This window comes from Chiloscyllium plagiosum, unplaced genomic scaffold, assembly GCF_037043375.1.
Source record: "Chiloscyllium plagiosum isolate Xiang-an unplaced genomic scaffold, Cpla_swu_hap1 HiC_scaffold_31, whole genome shotgun sequence".
Lineage (NCBI taxonomy): Eukaryota > Metazoa > Chordata > Chondrichthyes > Orectolobiformes > Hemiscylliidae > Chiloscyllium > Chiloscyllium plagiosum.
In genome coordinates this window covers 40,329,667-40,347,698 of record NW_028270169.1, presented here as the reverse complement: position 1 = coordinate 40,347,698, position 18,032 = coordinate 40,329,667, and the positions used below count along the sequence as shown (strand labels likewise).

Here is an 18,032-nt window from a genome sequence, read left to right as displayed (position 1 = left end):
ATTACTGACTTTCAGTGACAGATAACAACATTAACTTTAAAAGAGAGTCTATCAACCCAGATTTCACTCTGGGTCCTGAACTTGTTCACTAGTAACATCAGCTGGAATCATAAAGGCAGCACAAAGACTTTCAAAACATGTATTGCAGCCATGTGTGTTCTATACTTTTGTCAAAGCAGCCATTGAAAATTTTCTAGTTATGAACAATAAAAGTTGGGAAATTCAATCAGAGTTCTGGAGTTGATCCTGGCCATATCTCCAGAAAGAACTATTCCCAGCATTAAAGTGAGTAACACTTCGCTGATCCAGACCAAATGGGAAACAAATATCTCTTCCTCAGCATCTTTCTCTGGACTGAATCAACAACCTTTTTCCTCCTTCCTACATTTACTATAAATGACAAAGAGTTGGGTTTGAAGAAATGATCAGACCATCCACACACAGCAATGTCCTGCACATAAGCCCGTTACTCAGGTCAATCCTGGAGCAGTGAGATAGATTCTTCACCTCACCGGCAGGGAGCGCTGTGTGGTGGCCGTGACGTCATCAGCGCGCGCCGGTTGACCCCGGTGACCGGTCGGGGCCGCGCGATGCGCGCTCTGTTGTTGGGACTTGGCCGTTGGGCCGGGCCGGTGCGGAGATGTCTCCCGGCCTGGGTCGCAGTCCTGCCTGCGGCTTACAGCCGGCTCGCACAGGACACCGCGCTGAGGTGAGTGTGAGCCCGCGGTCTCAGATACCTTCTTACCCAGTCCTCCCCCGGGTTGTCCGGCCGCTCTCCTGGTCCATTACAGTTTAAATCCGGCTTTACCCGGGCAGGTCCAAGCACAGCATCGCCGGTGGAGTGGCTCCTCACAGGCAGGGTCTGGTAGCCACAGGAGCAAAGGGTTCGGGAGTTGGTCAGTGACATGGTCAGTGGGATGGATTCGGAGGGTCAGGATGTAGGGAATTGGTCAGTGGGATGGAGTTGGAGGGTCAGGTTTTAGGGAATTGGTCAGTGGGATGGAGTTGGATGGTCAAGTTTTAGGGAATTGGTCAGTGTGATGGAGTTAGAGGGTCAGGTTTTTAGGGAATTGGTCATTGGGATGGAGTTGGAGGGTCAGGTTTTTAGGGAATTGGTCAGTGGGATGGAGTTAGAGGGTCAGGTTTTTAGCTGAAAATGTGTTGCTGGAAAAGCGCAGCAAGTCAGGCAGCATCCAAGGAGCAGGAGAATCAACGTTTCGGGCATGAGCCCTTCTTCAGGAATGAGGAAAGTGTGTCCAGCAGGCTAAGATAAAAGGTAGGGAGGAGGGACTTGGGGGAGGGGCGTTGGAAATGCGATAGGCGGAAGGAGGTTAAGGTGAGGGTGAAAGGCCAGAGTGGGGGTGGGGGCGGAGTGGTCAGGAAGAAGATTGCAGGTTAGGAAGGCGGTGCTGAGTTAGAGGGTTGGGACTGAGACAAGGTGGGGGGAGGGGAAATGAGGAAAGTGGAGAAATCTGAGTTCATCCCTTGTGGTTGGAGGGTTTCTAGGCGGAAGATGAGGCACTCTTTCTCCAGCCGTCGTGTTGCTATGGTCTGGCGACGGACGAGACCAAGGACCTGCATGTCCTTGGTGGAGTGGGAGGGGGAGTTGAAGTGTTGAGCCACGGGGTGGTTGGGTTGGTTGGTCCAGGTGTCCCAGAGGTGTTCTCTGAAACGTTCCACAAGTAGGCGGCCTGTCTCCCCAATATAGAGGTGGCCACATTGGGTGCAACGGATGCAGTAAATGATGTGTGTGGAGGTGCAGGTGAATTTGTGGCGGATATGGAAGGATCCCTTGGGGCCTTTGAGGAAAGTAAGGGGGGAGGTGTGGGTGCAGGTTTTGCATTTCTTGCGGTTGCAGGGGAAGGTGCCGGGAGTGGAGGTTGGGTTGGTGGGGGGTGTGGACCTGACGAGGGAATCACAGAGGGAGTGGTCTTTTCGGAACGCTGATAGGGGAGGGAAATATATCCCTGGTGGTGGGGTCTGTTTGGAGGTGGCGGAAATGACGACGGATGATATGGAGGTTGGTGGGGTGGTAGGTGAGGACCAGTGGGGTTCTGTCCTGGTGGCGATTTGGAGGGGCGGGGCTCAAGGGCGGAGGAGCGGGAAGTGGAGGAGATGCGGTGGAGAGCATCGTCGATCACGTCGGGGGGGGGGGAAATTGCGGTCTTTGAAGAAGGAGGCCATCTGGGTTGTTCGGTATTGGAACTGGTCCTCCGAACAGATGTGGCGGAGACGAAGGAATTGGGAATATGGGATGGCGTTTTTACACGGGGCAGGGTAGTCTAGGTAGCTGTGGGAGTCGGTCGGTTTATAGTAAATGTCTGTGTTGATTCGGTCGCCCGAGATAGAAATGGAAAGGTGTAGGAAGGGGAGGAAGGAGTCTGAGACGGTCCAGGTAAATTTGAGGTCGGGGTAGAAGGTGTTGGTAAAGTGGATGAACTGTTCAACCTCCTTGTGGGAGCACGAGGCAGCGCCAATACAGTCATCGATGTAGCGGAGGAAAAGGTGGGGGGTGGTGCCAGTGTAGCTGCAGAAGATGGACTGTTCCACAAATCCTACGAAGAGGCAGGCATAGCTGGGGCCCATGCGGGTGCCCATGGCTACTCCTTTGGTTTGGAGGAAGTGGGAGGATTGGAAAGAGAAGTTGTTCAGGGTGAGGACCAGTTCAGTCAGTCGAAGGAGGGTGTCAGTGGAAGGGTACTGGTTGGTACGGCAGAAAAGGAAGAAGCGGAGGGCTTTGAGTCCTTCGTGATGGGGGATGGAGGTGTACAGGGACTGGATGTCCATGGTGAAGATAAGGCGTTGGAGACCGGGGAAGCGAAAATCATGGAGGAGGTGGAGGGCATGGGTGGTGTCCCGAACATAGGTAGGGAGTTCTTGGACTAAGGGGGACAGGACCGTGTCAAGGTATGCAGAGATGAGTTCAGTGGGGCAGGAGCAGGCTGAGACAATGGGTCGGCCGGGGCAGTCAGGTTTGTGGATTTTGGGCAGGAGGTAGAAACGGGCGGTGCGGGGTTGTGGGACTATGAGATTGGAGGCGGTGGATGGGGAGATACCCTGAGGTGATGAGGTTATGGATGGTCTGGGAGATGATGGTTTGGTAGTGGGAGGTGGGGTCATGGTCAAGGGGGCAGTAGGAGGAGGTGTCCACGAGCTGTCATTTAGCCTCAGCGGTGTAAAGCTCTGTGCGCCAAACTACTACCGCGCCTCCCTTGTCTGCCGGTTTGATGGTGAGGTTGGGGTTGGAATGGAGAGAATGGAGGGCTGCAGGTTCAGAGAGTGAGAGGTTGGAGTGGGTGAGAGGGATGGAGAGGTTGAGGCGGTTAATGTCGCCGCGGCAGTTGGCTATGAAGAGATTGAGGGCAGGTAAGAGGCCAGCACAGGGTGTCCAGGTGGATAGGGTGCGTTGGAGGCGGGAGAAGGGGTCGTCAGAAGGTGGGCGAGAATCCTGGTTGAAAAAGTAGGCGCGGAGGCGAAGGCAGCGGAAGAATTGTTCGATGTCTCGCCGCGTGTTGAACTCGTTAATCCGAGAGCATAGGGGGATGAAGGAGAGGCCTCTGCTGAGGACTGATCTTTCACCCTCAGAGAGGGGTAGTTCCGGAGGGATGGTGAAAACACGGCAGGGCTGGGAGCTAGGACCTGGTGTGGGGCTGGAGCTGGGAGTGGGGGCCGGGTTAGGTGTGGGGGCAGGGATGGAGATTGGCGTGGGGGTGGGGTTGGCGTGCGGGCGGAGATCGGCGTGGGGGCGAGGTTAGGCATGGTAACGGAGATTGGCATGGGGGTGGAGACGCATGCAGCGTGGTGGTTGTGCAGGTTAGTGATGTCACTGGGGGCGGAAGTGGCTGTGGCGGCGGCAACCCAGGGGGCGGAAGTGGCTGTGGCGACGACAGAAACGGTGTTATTCCCAATAGCCGTGGACCCTGCAGAGGCCGCGAATCTGTCAGCGATGGTCTTCCTGGCAATTGTGGAGGCGGTTGTCTGGGCGGCGATCGCAGAGGCTGCGAGGTCGGTGGGATCAGGTTTTTAGGCAATTGGTCAGTGGGATGGAGTTGGAGGGTCAGGTTTTTAGGGAATTGGTCAGTGGGATGGAGTTGGAGGGTCAGGTTTTAGGGAATTGGTTAGTGGGATGGGTTTGGAGGGTCATGTTTTAGGGAATTGGTCAGTGGGAAGGAGTTGGATGGTTGGTTTTTAGGGATTTGGTCAGTGGGATGGAGTTGGAGGGTCAGGTTTTTAGGGAATTGGTCAGTGGGATGGAGTTTGGAGGGTCAGGGTTTTAGGGAATTGGTCAGTGGGATGGAGTTTGGAGGGTCGGTTTTTTGGGAATTGGTCAGTGGGATGGAATTGGAGGGTCAGGTTTTAGGGAATTGGTCAGTGGGATGGAGTTGGAGGGTTGGTATTTAGGGAATTGGTCAGTGGGATGGAGTTGGAGGGTTAGATTTTTAGGGAATTGGTCAGTGGGATGGAGTTTGGAGGGTCAGGTTTTTAGGGAATTGGTCAGTGGGATGGAGTTTGGAGGGTCGGTCTTTAGGGAATTGGTCAGTGGGATGGAATTGGAGGATCAGGATGTAGGGAATTGGTCAGTGGGATGGAGTTGGCGGCTCATGTTTTAGGGAAATGGTTAGTGGGATGAGGTTGGCGGGTCATATTTTAGGGAATTGGTCAGTGGGATGGAGTTGGAGGGTCAGGGTTTTAGGGAATTGGTCAGTGGGAAGGAGTTGGACCGTTGGTTTTTAGGGAATTGGTCAGTGGGATGGAGTTGGAGAATAGATTTTTAGAGAATTGGTCAGTGGGATGGAGTTTGGAGGGTAGGTTTTTAGGGAATTGGTCAGTGGGATGGAGTTGGATGGTCAGGTTGTAGGGAATTGGTCAGTGGGATGGAGTTGGAGAATAGATTTTTAGGGAATTGGTCAGTGGGATGGTGTTGGATGGTCAGATTTTAGCGAATTGGTCAGTGGGATCTAATTGGAGGGTCAGTTTTTAAGGAATTGGTCAGTGGGATGGAGTTGGAGGGTCAGGTTTTAGGGAATTGGTAAGTGGGATGGAATTGGAGGGTCAGGTTTTAGGGAATTGGTCAGTGGGGTGGAGTTGGAATGTCCGGTTTTAGGGAATTGGCCAGTGGGATGGAGTTGGAGGATGGGTTTTGTGGAATTGTCAGTGGGATGGAGTTGGAGGGTCAGGTTTTGGGAGTTGGTCAATGGAATGTGTTTCTAAGTTTGTAATGGCTAGTTTGTATGTATACAGTGCACAATATGTGGACGATCTGAGATCTCGTGGCCATTTGTCCAGTTTCTAGTGGTTGACTTGTTAACTTAGTCTCATACCTGACTGCTTTATGCTTCATTATCTTATTTTGGTGGTGCTGGCAATTTTAGGGGAACAACAAATTATTCTTGAGCTGGCCACTCTACTGCAACATTGAACTGCCCACAGAGTGTATTTCTGTTTCTTTTGTGTGCACTGTACCTTTTTCGTTTTGGTCTCCTCGCAGGCTTGTAATGGGAGGCTTGTGATTGCATTATCTCTGTGCAGCGTGATATTGACAGTAGATTTTTCCCCACATGGTAGCACTGTTGGCCAGTGATGACTGCATTGAGAGCTAGTGTATTTTCCTTAACCTTTTATCATTAGCCTTTTGAAGTTCCCGTCATTATGGTTTAATTCTGTAGTCTTTATGACAAGGTGAAATTTGTTACAGATTTTGAGTTAATTGGTTAGTTATTGACTTGCTTTCTTTAGACCAGTGGACCTTGCCTATGATGTATTGGATGGCAGAAATACAGAAACTCCGTTGGTCTTCCTCCATGGACTCTTTGGCAGTAAATCAAACTTTAATTCAATAGCCAAGGCATTGTCTCAGCGGACAGGCAGAATGGTGAGTTAATGGAGAATGTGCGCAGATTCAACGCTATATTTGAATGTGATGCAAACTTCCCACTGCTTTTACAATCTGTTATGTAGTGACAGTCTGAATAATGCAGAGAATGTGATTGTCTGACCATATCTCTGTTCAGCCATTCAGTGTGCTTTATGACAGGCGTAAAGCCAGATTTTCAATGTATTTATGATCATTCTATTTCTCTTCTAATGAGGTGGTGACAGTGGATAACCGTAACCATGGTGATAGTGGACACAATCCAGTGATGACTTATGAGGCAATGAGTATTGATTGTCAGAATTTGCTCAACAGTTTACAGCTTCCAAAGTGTATTATGATTGGCCACAGCATGGGTGGCAAAATTGCAATGACAATAGCGCTGCAAAAGGTATGTTTGAATGACGGCAATGAATATATCAATTGAAGTGGTTATTATTTGCTTTGGTAAATTGCACCTTGTGTAACACTAAACCATACAAAAGTTCCCAGATTGTGCTCTCTGTGTGTGGAGTTTGTTTAGCTGAGCTGGTTCAGCACTTGAGTGCCCAATTGGGAGTGTGGCTTCTTGGGAGGATCAGCTAAGGTTTCTAATAAGCAAAAGTGTGGATGTCAGGTGAAGATAGGGCAGTGTAGCAGGTTGTTTGTCTTTGGGACATTCTTGCTAAGCCTGTTCTTGACTAACAAAGAGAAATTGCTGGAGAAATGCAACAGGCCTGGCAACATCTGGGGTGGTATGGTGGCTCAGTGGTTAGCACTGCTGCCTCTCAGCCAGGAACCCAGGTTCAATTCCAGCCTTGGGTGATTGTGTGGAGTTTGCACATTCTCCCAGTATCTGGGTTCCCTCTGGGTGCTCAGGTTTCCTCTTGTAGTCCAAAAATGTGCAATTTGCTGATTGGCCATGCTAAGTTGCCCTTAGTGTTCAGGAATGTGTAGTCTAGACGGCTTAGCCATGGAAAATGCAGAGTATGTGGGTGGGTCCTTTTGGGATGGTGTTTGGAGCATCAGTGCGTACTTGTTGAGCCAAATGTCCTGGTTCTGCACTGTAGGGATTCTATTCTATGATCTGTGGAGAGGAAATAGAATTAGCTTTGCAACTCCAGTGACCTGAAAAGAAATGGGCAGGCAGACAATCAATTGTTGACCACGAGCCTGGGAATGAGAGAAGCTGGAGAGTAGTTGAAAATGGGTTACCTTTATTGGATACCTGTACTGATTTCAGTACAAGACCCAGGGTTGTGGGGATAGGCAATAGACATGGAAGAAGGTGTTTACATTCTGAAATTGTTAAACTCAATGTTCAGTATTAAAGGCTGTAAAGTACCTAGGTGGAAGGTGACATGTTTAGATTAGATTACATTACAGTGTGGAAACAGGCCCTCCATCTTATCTGCATCTGATATTCAGACATGCACATTTATTGCAGAGATTACTGATGAACATTCAACAAGCAAACTGATCTTTTTTTATTCCTAACCCATGTACATTGATGCCAGTTTCATCAGCTCTTTTGTTGCTCGGACTGGCATCAGTGAACTCAGCACAAAGTAAACATTCTACCCAGAACCATTTGGTCTATCCAGCTCAGTACCATATTAGGCAGTACATTTAACTCACTGAAACATTAAAGTTGAGCATTTTAAACTTGCCTTATGACATCGAGCGGTGATAATGTTCTGTTGTCTCTGCTCAGCCAGAACTGATCGAAAAGCTTGTTGTAGTGGATGTCACTCCCAGTCAGACCACCTCGCGTACACCTTTCCCAAAATACATTGCTGGCATGAGGAAAATAACTGTGGATGGTGACTTGCCAAGGTCTACTGCACGAAAACAAGCTGAGCAACAGCTCCAACCATACATCAAGGTAAAGCTCACAGTCACTTTTGTGGTAGTTTATACAAGTAATATTTGAGTGTGCAGAGCAGCACTAGCTGAAAACATTTAAAGGGGCCACTTGCAGAACTTGCCATCTGAAGGATTCAGGTTTTGTTTAACCTCTTCAACATAGACACTAACTTTAAGTTTCTCCATTTCATGTGTAGGGGCGGCACGGTGGCTCAGTGGTTAGCACTGCCGCCTCATAGTGCCAACGACCCGGGTTCGATTCCAGCTTCGCGCAACTGCGAGTGGAGGTTGCACGTTCTCCCCAGCAATTTCTGGATGGGTTTCCTCCGGGTTCTCCGGTTTCCTCCTACAATCCAAAGATGTGCATGTCAGCTGAATTGGCTGTGCTAAATTGCCCAAAGTATTCTTTAATAATTTCTTCGTCTGAGTTATTCTCTTTCCCTGTTGTATCCCTCCTCTTTAGAGTACTTGGTGAATTTGTTCCCCCTTTCCTCAAAAATAAGTTATGTGCTACATTATTCTTCCACTTTTATTTTCAATACTGGAATATTACTGCTCTTTTCTTCAATTGTCTCTTTCTTGCTGTTCAATGAATGCAAGACTAACATTTTCAGAGTTTAGTAATTTGAGGGCCTGAACACCACTCTCCAAGCAAACTTACATCCAGACCACACTCCATCATCTTAATGAACAGACTCTATCCCCACTCCCAGTCCTACCTCTTCTACACTGTAGATTTTGTCATCACATGGGCTGCTTTCAGCACAGCCAAACTATCTTCATGTACGTATGCATATCTTTCTCTCCTTTTGGGCATCATCTCCAATTATTCCCTTGTTCTTTTACTCCCTCAGCTTCTGTCTCCAAGAGTTTGTACCACCTTTTCCTAGCTCCTACTAGTTTTGATGAAGGGTCACTGGACCTGAAACGTTGATTCTGCTTTCCCTCTGCAGATGCTGCTGAGTTTCTCCAGCAGTTTCTGTTTATAAGATTTCACAGCAATTATTGGGAACTACCATGAATGACTGTGTAAGCCTTGGGCTGCTAAAAGGTTATTCAATCAGTTTTGGATGAGATCTTGTTGTGAATGTCTTACATAGATGGATGAATAACAGTGAATAAGGTATGTAGCGTACACCATTCCACCTAATGAATCATTCCTCAATGAAAGTCTGGTTTTTGGGAGAGCAGAGAAGAAAGGAAATCCTCTGCATATGTGACTGATGTTCAATGGCTTAAACCAGGGTGACTCTGAGCTCTGCTGTAGATGGAGTTTTTGGTGGTGGTTATTCTGTCTTGCTTTATAAAAGAACTTAAAGGTGGTGGTTTGAGTCTTTGATTATTTTTATGGTATTAGTGATAGATTCTTGAAAAGCAAAGTTATGAAAGGTACGAGGATATGGAGGAAGTGATGTTAAAATGAACTAAACCGTGTCCTTAATCAGGAACAGGCTTAAAGGGTCGAGGGGTCCTGTTCAGAATTTATATGTTCATATCTGTGGTGTGGTATGTTATGGGTATGATGCTCTCTGTTAACACCATTCCTCTTGTTTCTAGGAGGGCAACATCAGACAGTTTCTCTTGACTAATCTGGTGAAACATGATGGTCTGTATATTTGGAGGGTTAATCTGGAGGCTGTTGCAAACCAAATGGATTGTCTTCTGAACTTCCCCAAGTTCAATAGTCCTTACACTGCCCCGACACTTTTTCTGGGTGGGGGCAATTCTCCTTATATCAGGTAAAGATTTTCATAACCTCATTTGCTCATGACCCCGCTGTTTAGAAATTTCAATCTCATTTTGAATGTACTCAGCACATTACACACACTGTTTACTCACTGATGCTAACTTCGATGTATTGGAAAGTCATGCTTGAATTCAGGATTATTAGTCCAAATGAAACAATTTGTTCCATTGATATGGAACAGCACTCAATAGACTTCACAATTGGGAAATGAAGCATAAAATATTTCATGTTTTGCGTTTCTTTAAATTCACCAGTTGGATATTCGAGGAGTATGCACTGGTGCCCTTTTTTGTTTAGCTGTATTTTCCAGTGCAACTTCTGAGGGCTCACTTACCACAGTTTTCATTTCTCATGTGTCACCTTGGACAATGCCACACATTTTTGGTTTGAATCACAGGTATAACTCTACTGGCTTTTTGGAAGCTATGACTTGAAGGTGCCAAGGACTGGAATGGTCAAAGTTAAAAATCTCACAATACCAGGTTATAGTCCAGCAGGTTTGTTTGGGAGCACTAACTTTCGGAGCGCTGCTTCTTCCTCAGGTGGTTTTCCACAGCTTCCAAATAAACCTGTTGGACTATAACCTGGTGTTGTGAGTTTTAGCTTTTTGGAAGCTAGACTATAAAGCAATTGTAAACCAACAGACAAATTCTTATAAGAGAATAGTGAGCTCAATTATTTCCTGTATTTCATAATATTAAAAATAACAACTGATGCAAAGTTTTTCCTTAACATTGGCCTGTGATTCAAGTCAAAATCATACACTGCAACAATTTTGGGAAGCTTAATTTACCTTCCCTAGGTCACAGGATCTGAATCAAGTCTTAGTTGATTTCATGTGGGCTAACAGATGGGGTGCTAAGTCATCATAAAGCAGGAATTGAACCAATTACCTTCTAACCTTTATTTCTCTGTGTTAGGCAATCAAATTGTGGTGTACTTAAGCATACATGAGTGCATATGTTGTCACTGTTAACATTTGCTGCTGTGTTAATTAATTTTTTAATTCTTTTTAAAGTGACAAGGACTATCCCGAGATTAAGCGGTTATTTCCCAATTCTGTCATTGAACATGTTCCTGGAGCTGGCCATTGGATCCATGCTGAGAAACCACATGACTTTATAAATGCCATCTGTGCATTCCTGGGAACCAGTTAGAAATGGATGATGGACTAAATAGGAGCACCCTGCAGAGAGGTTCACTAGTCAGACTCTGCTAATTGCTTCTGTGGTGTTCATTAAGTTCTGCAGTTCATTTCGTGAGATGTACATTTGAGGTCAATCAACTGAGCACAAATTGATGATTCAATGCCACACTATATTTTAAATATACAATAATAAAAACATATTGGAACTTAGTGAGTATGTTTTAGCAAATTTCTGAAAGCTAGAAGCAGGTAAGTGCTGAGATTTGGCATATAAAAAAATTTATGTTAATATAATAAACAAACTGGGCTAGAATTGGAGAAATTCATTCATTCTAATCAAATACTGAAGAGTGCTGTGAGATGCAAGCCATTGTCCTGATGCCAGAGAATTGGAGTAAGTGTGTAGCATATTTATTCCCCATTCAGTTTGAATCTGGAATGTACTGGACAAGTATTGTGAGGACAGAGTTGAGCCTTGCCTGCTGCAGTTTATTGTCTGTCATCTGATGTTTCGATTATCCTGCTTCTAAATGAAATTGGAAAATCCAATCATAGATTGTATTAAAGACCATGGACCCGAATTTGTATAAGCTCTGCAACTAATGTACTAACTATAAAATTCCCTAGAACTTTAATTTCAGGGATAGGTTTGAAGAACTGATTGTCCGGGTTGGGACAGAGCCTATGTATGCCATGAGTATCAGCTCTGTTTTAGTGTTCAGTAATAAACATGTTCCTTTCCAGTCAGGATTCCTGAGTTATTGCATTAATGCAATTAGTAACACTTATACATTTAAGTATATAGGTTAGTGTATATCATGTACACCTAAACCCCCTCAACCTATTAGTCAAATTCCTGAACCTTAAAACATGCACTAAGGTAAGTACATCTTTCCTTCATCAGGTAAAAGGTCAGAAGTCACATGACACCAAATTACAGTCCAACAGGTATATTTAAAATCACAAGCTTTCAGAGCACTGCTCCTTTGTCAGGTGAAGTCGCCAGGTAAGAGAGACAAGCTGGATGCATTGATTGGGTGTCTGTTGCACTTCTTTCAGTAGCTACTGATATAAATCAAACTCTGAGAGACCCAACATTTATAAAATTAATTAGTTTGACAGTTAGAATAATCACATTCCAGAAATACCTCCATCCAAACCTGACACATTAAAAAGATCACTTGCAACTTAGGAGGAAAGCACTATGATGAAAATTACTTTACTGTTAGAATAAAAAGACTAGGTTTAAAAAGGTTGAAAGGGAGAGGTGCATCTGCATGTAGAATGGAAATAAGTTAGCTTATTGGATTGCAAGCTTTATTTTCACTGATCTGACTTCATTCATTCATATGTTGCTTATTCCAAGCTCTTAGTACAATCATGACTGTGAGTACAAGTATTGGGAGTAATATTTGAGAAGTCAGCTCTTTGAGCCAAGGCTGAGGATCTTATACTGAAATGTGTGCGCGCAGAGCAGATGGTCTGAAGGAAACCAAGATCGCAATGACTACGTGAGGCAACCTGAGTAATAACAACAGAGCATCTGTCCTTTTGATCCCTGATGCAAAAAGAAATGTAACATTAGCACTCCCCTTCCCCCACATTGAGTGCTGACTGCTGCTGTCAGCAGGCTATTCATTCAAAAGCTTCAGATGTTTAATTGTCCTTGTCTATCAGAATGAAGCAGACTGTAAATCAGCGCTCATGGAACTGAAATAAATATTTGGATTTAGAAAAGTCAACCAGTGCACAGAACTCCAATGATGGAGCAAAGAAATACCAACTTAACCAGTCCATGTACTCTGATACTTTTAATGGGAAGTTTATATCCACCAGAATCATATAAAGACATTACCGGACTTTCTGAATTCAAATCCAATCTATTCCTCCCAATTTTCTCTGCTCTTCTGAAGGAACTGGTTCCTCTTGAAGTAGAAGACAACTTTTGATACTAAACCCAAAGACAACAATCATTTTATGTGTGGACAGATTTAACAGGTAACTTTGCTATTAGACATCACAGCAAAACCTGAAGCTGTCAACCATAGAGTTATAGAGATGTACAGCACAGAAACAACTTATCCATGCCAATCAAATATCCCAAATTAATACATTCCCATTTGCCAGCAATTTGGCCCATATCCTTCTAAACCCTTCTTATTCATATACTCATCCAGATGCCTTTTAAATGTTGTAATCGTACAAACCTCCACCACGTCTTCTAGCAGCTCATTCCAAACATGCACCAGTCTTTGTGTGAAAAGGTTACCCTTTAGGTCCCTTTTAAATCTTTCCCCTCTCACCATAAACCTATGTCCTCCATCCCTGGGAAAAGACCTTGTCTATTTACCCGTTATGATTTTATAAATCTATAAGGTCGCCTCTCCCTGTGTTTCAAACCCTCCAATATCCTTGTAAATATTTTCTGAACCCTTTCAAGTTTCACAACATCTTTCCAATAGGAGGGAGACCAGAATTTCACACAATATTCCAAAAGTGGCCTAACCAATGTCCTGTACAGCCACAACATGATCTCCTAACTCCTATACTCAGTGCTCTGACTAATAAAGGAAAGCATACCAAACACCTTCACTATTCTATCTACCTGCAACTCCACTTTCATGGAGCTATGAACCTGCACTCCAAGGTCTCTTTGGTCAGCAACACTCCCCAGGACATTGCATTAGGTTTACAAGTCCTGCCCTGATTTGCCTTTCCAAAACGCAGCACCTCACATTTATCTAAATTGAACTCCATCTGCCACTCCTCAGCCCATCAGATCAAGATCCCGCTGTACTCTGAGGTAACCATGACACCTCCAATTTTGGTGTTATCTACAAACTTACTAACTATACCTCCTATGTTTAAAATCCAAATCATTTATATAAATGACAAAAAGCAGCACTGATCCTAGTGGCACTCCACTGGTCACAGGTCTCCAGTCTAAAAAGTAACCCCCTTCCCCAACATCACTCTCTATCTTCAAGCCAATTCTGTATCCAAATGGCCAATTCTCCCTGTATTCCATGTGACCCAACCTTGCTAACCAGTCTATCATGAGAAACCTTGTCAAACACCATACAAACGTTTATATAGATTATGTCCACCACTCTACCCTCATCAATCCTCATTGTTGCTTCTTCAAAAAGCACAGTCAAGTTAGTGAGATGTGATTTCCCATGCACAAAACCATGTTGACTATCCTTAATCAGTCAAATACATGTAAATCCTGCCCCTCAACTTGTCTAACAACTTGCCCAGTACCGATGTCAGGCTCACCAGTCCATAGTTCCCTGGCTTTTGCTTACTAGCTTTTTAAAATAGTGGCACCATGTTTGCCAATCTCCAGTTTTCTGGCACCTCACCTGTGACTATCGATGATCCTTGATTGTAAGTATAGTTTCCCATCTGAAATTACTGGTTCAAGAGCAGGATACTGGGTAATTTATTTCCTACACTGAGACCCTAATTAAGTCATTGGACAGCTGACCTGACTGTGAAGCTAACATAAATCAATTCTGTAACAACTTTGTCGCCTAGTGGGGCATGGAGGAGGTGTCTATGAAATATAAAAATAGGTTTTCTCCCACCTCTCCTCTTGTGATTGTACTTTCTTTGCTGAGATTTAACCCACGATTATCATAAAGTCTGCCCCAATCTTTGCCTGTTGTTTACACAAATGTACACAAATATAAGCAAAAAGAGTAAGCCCTTCCAACAAAAATTATTCTCCACATATTGGCTCCCTGTGCTCATGGCTGTTTTCTTGCCACTCAAGCAGTCTTGTTGTTGGGTGTACTAACTTAGAATAGGGTGTCAAAATGATAACATTTGTGTGAAAATGATGGTGGAATGGTAATGTCACTGGATTTTAAATCCAGAAACTCTAAGGGATGTGTGTCCCCAGCAGCTGACTGAATTTAAATTGTGAATTTTAATTGTGAAAACCAGTCTGACTCACTAATGTCTGTTCGGCAGGGAAATCTGTCACTTTACATGGAATGGCCTATTTGTGATTAACTCTATAGAAAAATGTTTGATTCTTAACTGCCTTTTGAACTAGCACTGCAAACTGGTCAGATAAAAGGTGGTTAAGGATGGGCAATAGGTGTTGTTCTTGCTGGTAACCTTTACAACCCCTGCAAGAATAGATTTGAAAAATACTCCTTGGATCTGAGTAATTATTTGGCAAGGGAATCAAAGGTTATTGTGATGGATGGGAAAGTGGAATTCAAAACATCAACATGGTCTTATTGAATGATGGAGTAGGCTCAAGGATCAACTGGCTACTTTTGCTTCTAATTTGTGTGTTAGTATTGTGTCAGAGACACATTTTCATTTCAAACCACAGGGGAGCAACCTTGACATCAGCACATTGTTGGAGTAAGTTTGTTTTGACTTGTGTACCAACTTGAATTCATGGCCAGTGAGTGGCAGATTTGGTCCAATTCTCTACACAAATTGAGATCGGAGGGGGTTTAAATATCTTCAGCTCTGAAACTCTATTTGTCTGCTGTTCCCCTGCACTTGCTACTTGGAAAAGATCAGAGTCATTTACAGCCAGAAGGAAGCCATTGACACAGGGCATCCATGTTTGCTCTCTGCAATGCAGTCCCACTCCCCCCAATCGATCTGTGTGCCTTTGCTGATTATTTGCCTTCAAATCGCATCTCATTTCTGTATGAAATAATTGATTGCTTGCACATCCATCACCCTCATGGGACCAGGTTCCTGATCATTACCACTCATAACCTTTTAAAAAAAGGTTCCTTATACAAGAAAAGACTCCTTATGGTGTGGAAAGAAGCCATTTGCCCCATCGAGTCTGCACCATAGCATGCTATACCCATCTAACTTGTATATCTTGGGACTATGGGAAGAAACCGAAGCATCCAGTTGAAACCCAGACAGACACAGAGGGAACATGCAAACTCCACACACTCATCCAAGGCTGTAATCAAATTGAGGTCCCTGGCACTGAGGTAGCAGTGCTAACCACTGAGCTGCCCTGCTGTCCATTCCTAAGACCGTAAGATGTAGGAGCAAAAGTCGGTGATTTAGTCCATCAAATCAGCTCTGCATTCAATGAGATTGTGGCTAATCTGGCTGTGGATTCCACAAATTCACTACACTCAGAGAAATTCCTCTATCTCTCTGTTGTAATGGGCAGCTCCTAATTTATGCCCTCTTGTCCTATAGTCTCCCACAAGAGGAAACAACATCAGCATCTACCCATGTCAAGCTTCCTAAGAATCTTATCAGTTTGAATAACGTCTTCTCTCATTCTTATAAATTCTAATGAGTTCAGGCCCAGTCTACTCAACATGTGAAAATCCCCTAATACACAACATCAATCTAATGAAACTTCTATGGACTGCATCTAATGTAAGTATATCTTTCCTTATATAACAAGACCAAAATTGTTCAAAGTATTCAAGTTGTGGTCTAAATAGTGCCTTATATTCTTTTAGCAAAACCCATATTTTTATACTGCATTCTGTTTGAAAATATAGACCAAAATTTCCATTTACCTTCCTTATTAGCTGCTGAATTTGGATGCTAGATTTTTGTGATTTATGTACATGGAAACCTAAAACCTTCAGGCTGGCTTTCTGCAAACTCTCCAAAACAATCTTGCCATGTGCACAACCTCACATGTTCTCAAGTTATTTTCTAACTGCTAAATTTTTGTCCACTTGCTTCACCGGTCTAAAGCCTTTTGCAGACCATTGTATCATCCTCATCACTTGCCTCCCCATATATTTGTTAGTCATTTGCAGACTTGGCTATAGTCCATTTAGTTCCCTCATTCAAGCTATTAATATATATTGTGCATTATTGTAGCCCTAATACTGATCTTGCGGGGGGGGGGGGGGGGGGGGTGTTATCTACCACATATGTTATGCTTTCTCATCTCTCGTTCCTAGGTTTTTCTTTGCAGCCCTTCTTGAATAAGGCCACACCATTCGCTACCCTCCAGTCTTCTGAGACCTCACCTGTGCCTAATGATGATGTAAAAGTATCAGCCATGGTTCCCACAATTTCTTGTCTGGCCTCTTGCGGTGTTCTTGGATTTATCTGGTCAGGATCAGGAGATTTTCCACCTTCATACATTCTAATACATCTAACATCTCCTCAACTGTAATATGGACTGTCCCCAAGATATGATCACCAACTTCCACAAGTTCCCAAGTCTTTATGTCTTACTCCACAGTAAACATTTCTCTTCTGGAGAACTGTGTCCAGTTCTGGTCTCCTTTTTTTCAGAAGGATATTATTAGGCTGGAGGGGATTCAGAAGATGTTGCCAGAAATGGAGGGTTTGAGTTATAAGATGGGATTAATTTATTTTGGGACTATGGTTGGTATGGACTGGTTAGACCGAAGGGTCTGTTTCCATGCTGTATGACTCTAAATCCAGAGGACTTATTGTTCCCTTGGCCTTTAATGCCATTAGTTTCCCGAGTATTTTTCTCTAGTGGTAATTATATTTATTTCTTCTCTCTCTTTTGGCCCTTATTAAATATTGTTGGTATATTATTAATGATTTTACTGTGAAAACTGAGGCAAAGTATCTATTCAACTTCTCTACCATTTCGAGTTTCCCATTTTTTTTCCCAAGCCTTATTTTCTAAGGGGCTAATGTACACGGTGTCCTCTTTCTTTGTATATATACAAACTGTAAGTGGCAGAGGAGTTGAACGTATATACTTTACTGTCTATTTTACTTGCCAGTTTACCCTCAAAAATTATTTCCCCTTCTTTGGTTATCTCTTGTTGGTTTTTGAAACTCTCCTAATCCTCTAGCTTTTCTTTCAATTCCATTCCATCCTTCATGTCCTGTGTTAATTCTTTTTCTTCCTCACCTCTTATAGTGAAGGAGCGATCTTTCTTGTGAGCCATTAATTATTTTCTGAAGTGGCTGCCATTGTTTCTCAATAAACTTTTTGGCTAAACTCTGCCCAGTATTCTGATTTTTTTCCTTTGTAATTTCTTTTATTTACATTTAGCACAGTTGTTTCTGACTCATGTTCCTCACTCATAAATGGAATACTAAATTCTGACATGTTACGGTCACTATTTCCTAGGGGATTTTCTACTCAAAGATCACTTAGTAAATCTGCCTCATTGCATGTAACCAGATACAAAATAGCCTGGTCCCTGGTTGAATCCACAACATACTGTTCTAGGAAAATTTTTGTCTTTTGCTCGCGGTATCCTCTGCTGATTTGATTTTCCTGATCTACCAGAATATTTAAGTCACCCATGATTAACGTACTTCCTTTTTCACGTCATTGTTTCCTGATTTGTTCTCTATCTTATAGTATAGCTGGTGCTAGTAAGCACATGAACCACTACTCCCAATGTCGTCTTCCTTTGTTTGTTTTCCCTCCGCCTGTATGGATTCAGCATTTTCCAAGT

At 43.9% G+C, this 18,032-nt stretch overlaps 1 protein-coding gene across 2 annotated transcripts; it reads left to right on the top strand.

Annotated features, from left to right (window-relative positions):
* Positions 1–571: 571 nt before the first annotated feature.
* On the top strand, positions 572–11,359 carry abhd11 (abhydrolase domain containing 11). 2 transcript variants are annotated; one of them, XM_043718922.2, is made up of 6 exons: positions 572–709; positions 5,737–5,872; positions 6,090–6,263; positions 7,566–7,736; positions 9,275–9,456; positions 10,483–11,359. In XM_043718922.2, the coding sequence occupies exons 1-6, from the start codon at positions 591–593 to the stop codon at positions 10,619–10,621; spliced, it is 921 nt and encodes a 306-aa protein (XP_043574857.2). In that variant the 5' UTR covers positions 572–590; the 3' UTR covers positions 10,622–11,359. The 2 variants fall into 2 exon arrangements, with proteins under 2 accessions (XP_043574857.2, XP_087833590.1); XM_087977464.1 differs by lacking the exon at positions 6,090–6,263.
* Positions 11,360–18,032: the final 6,673 nt, after the last annotated feature.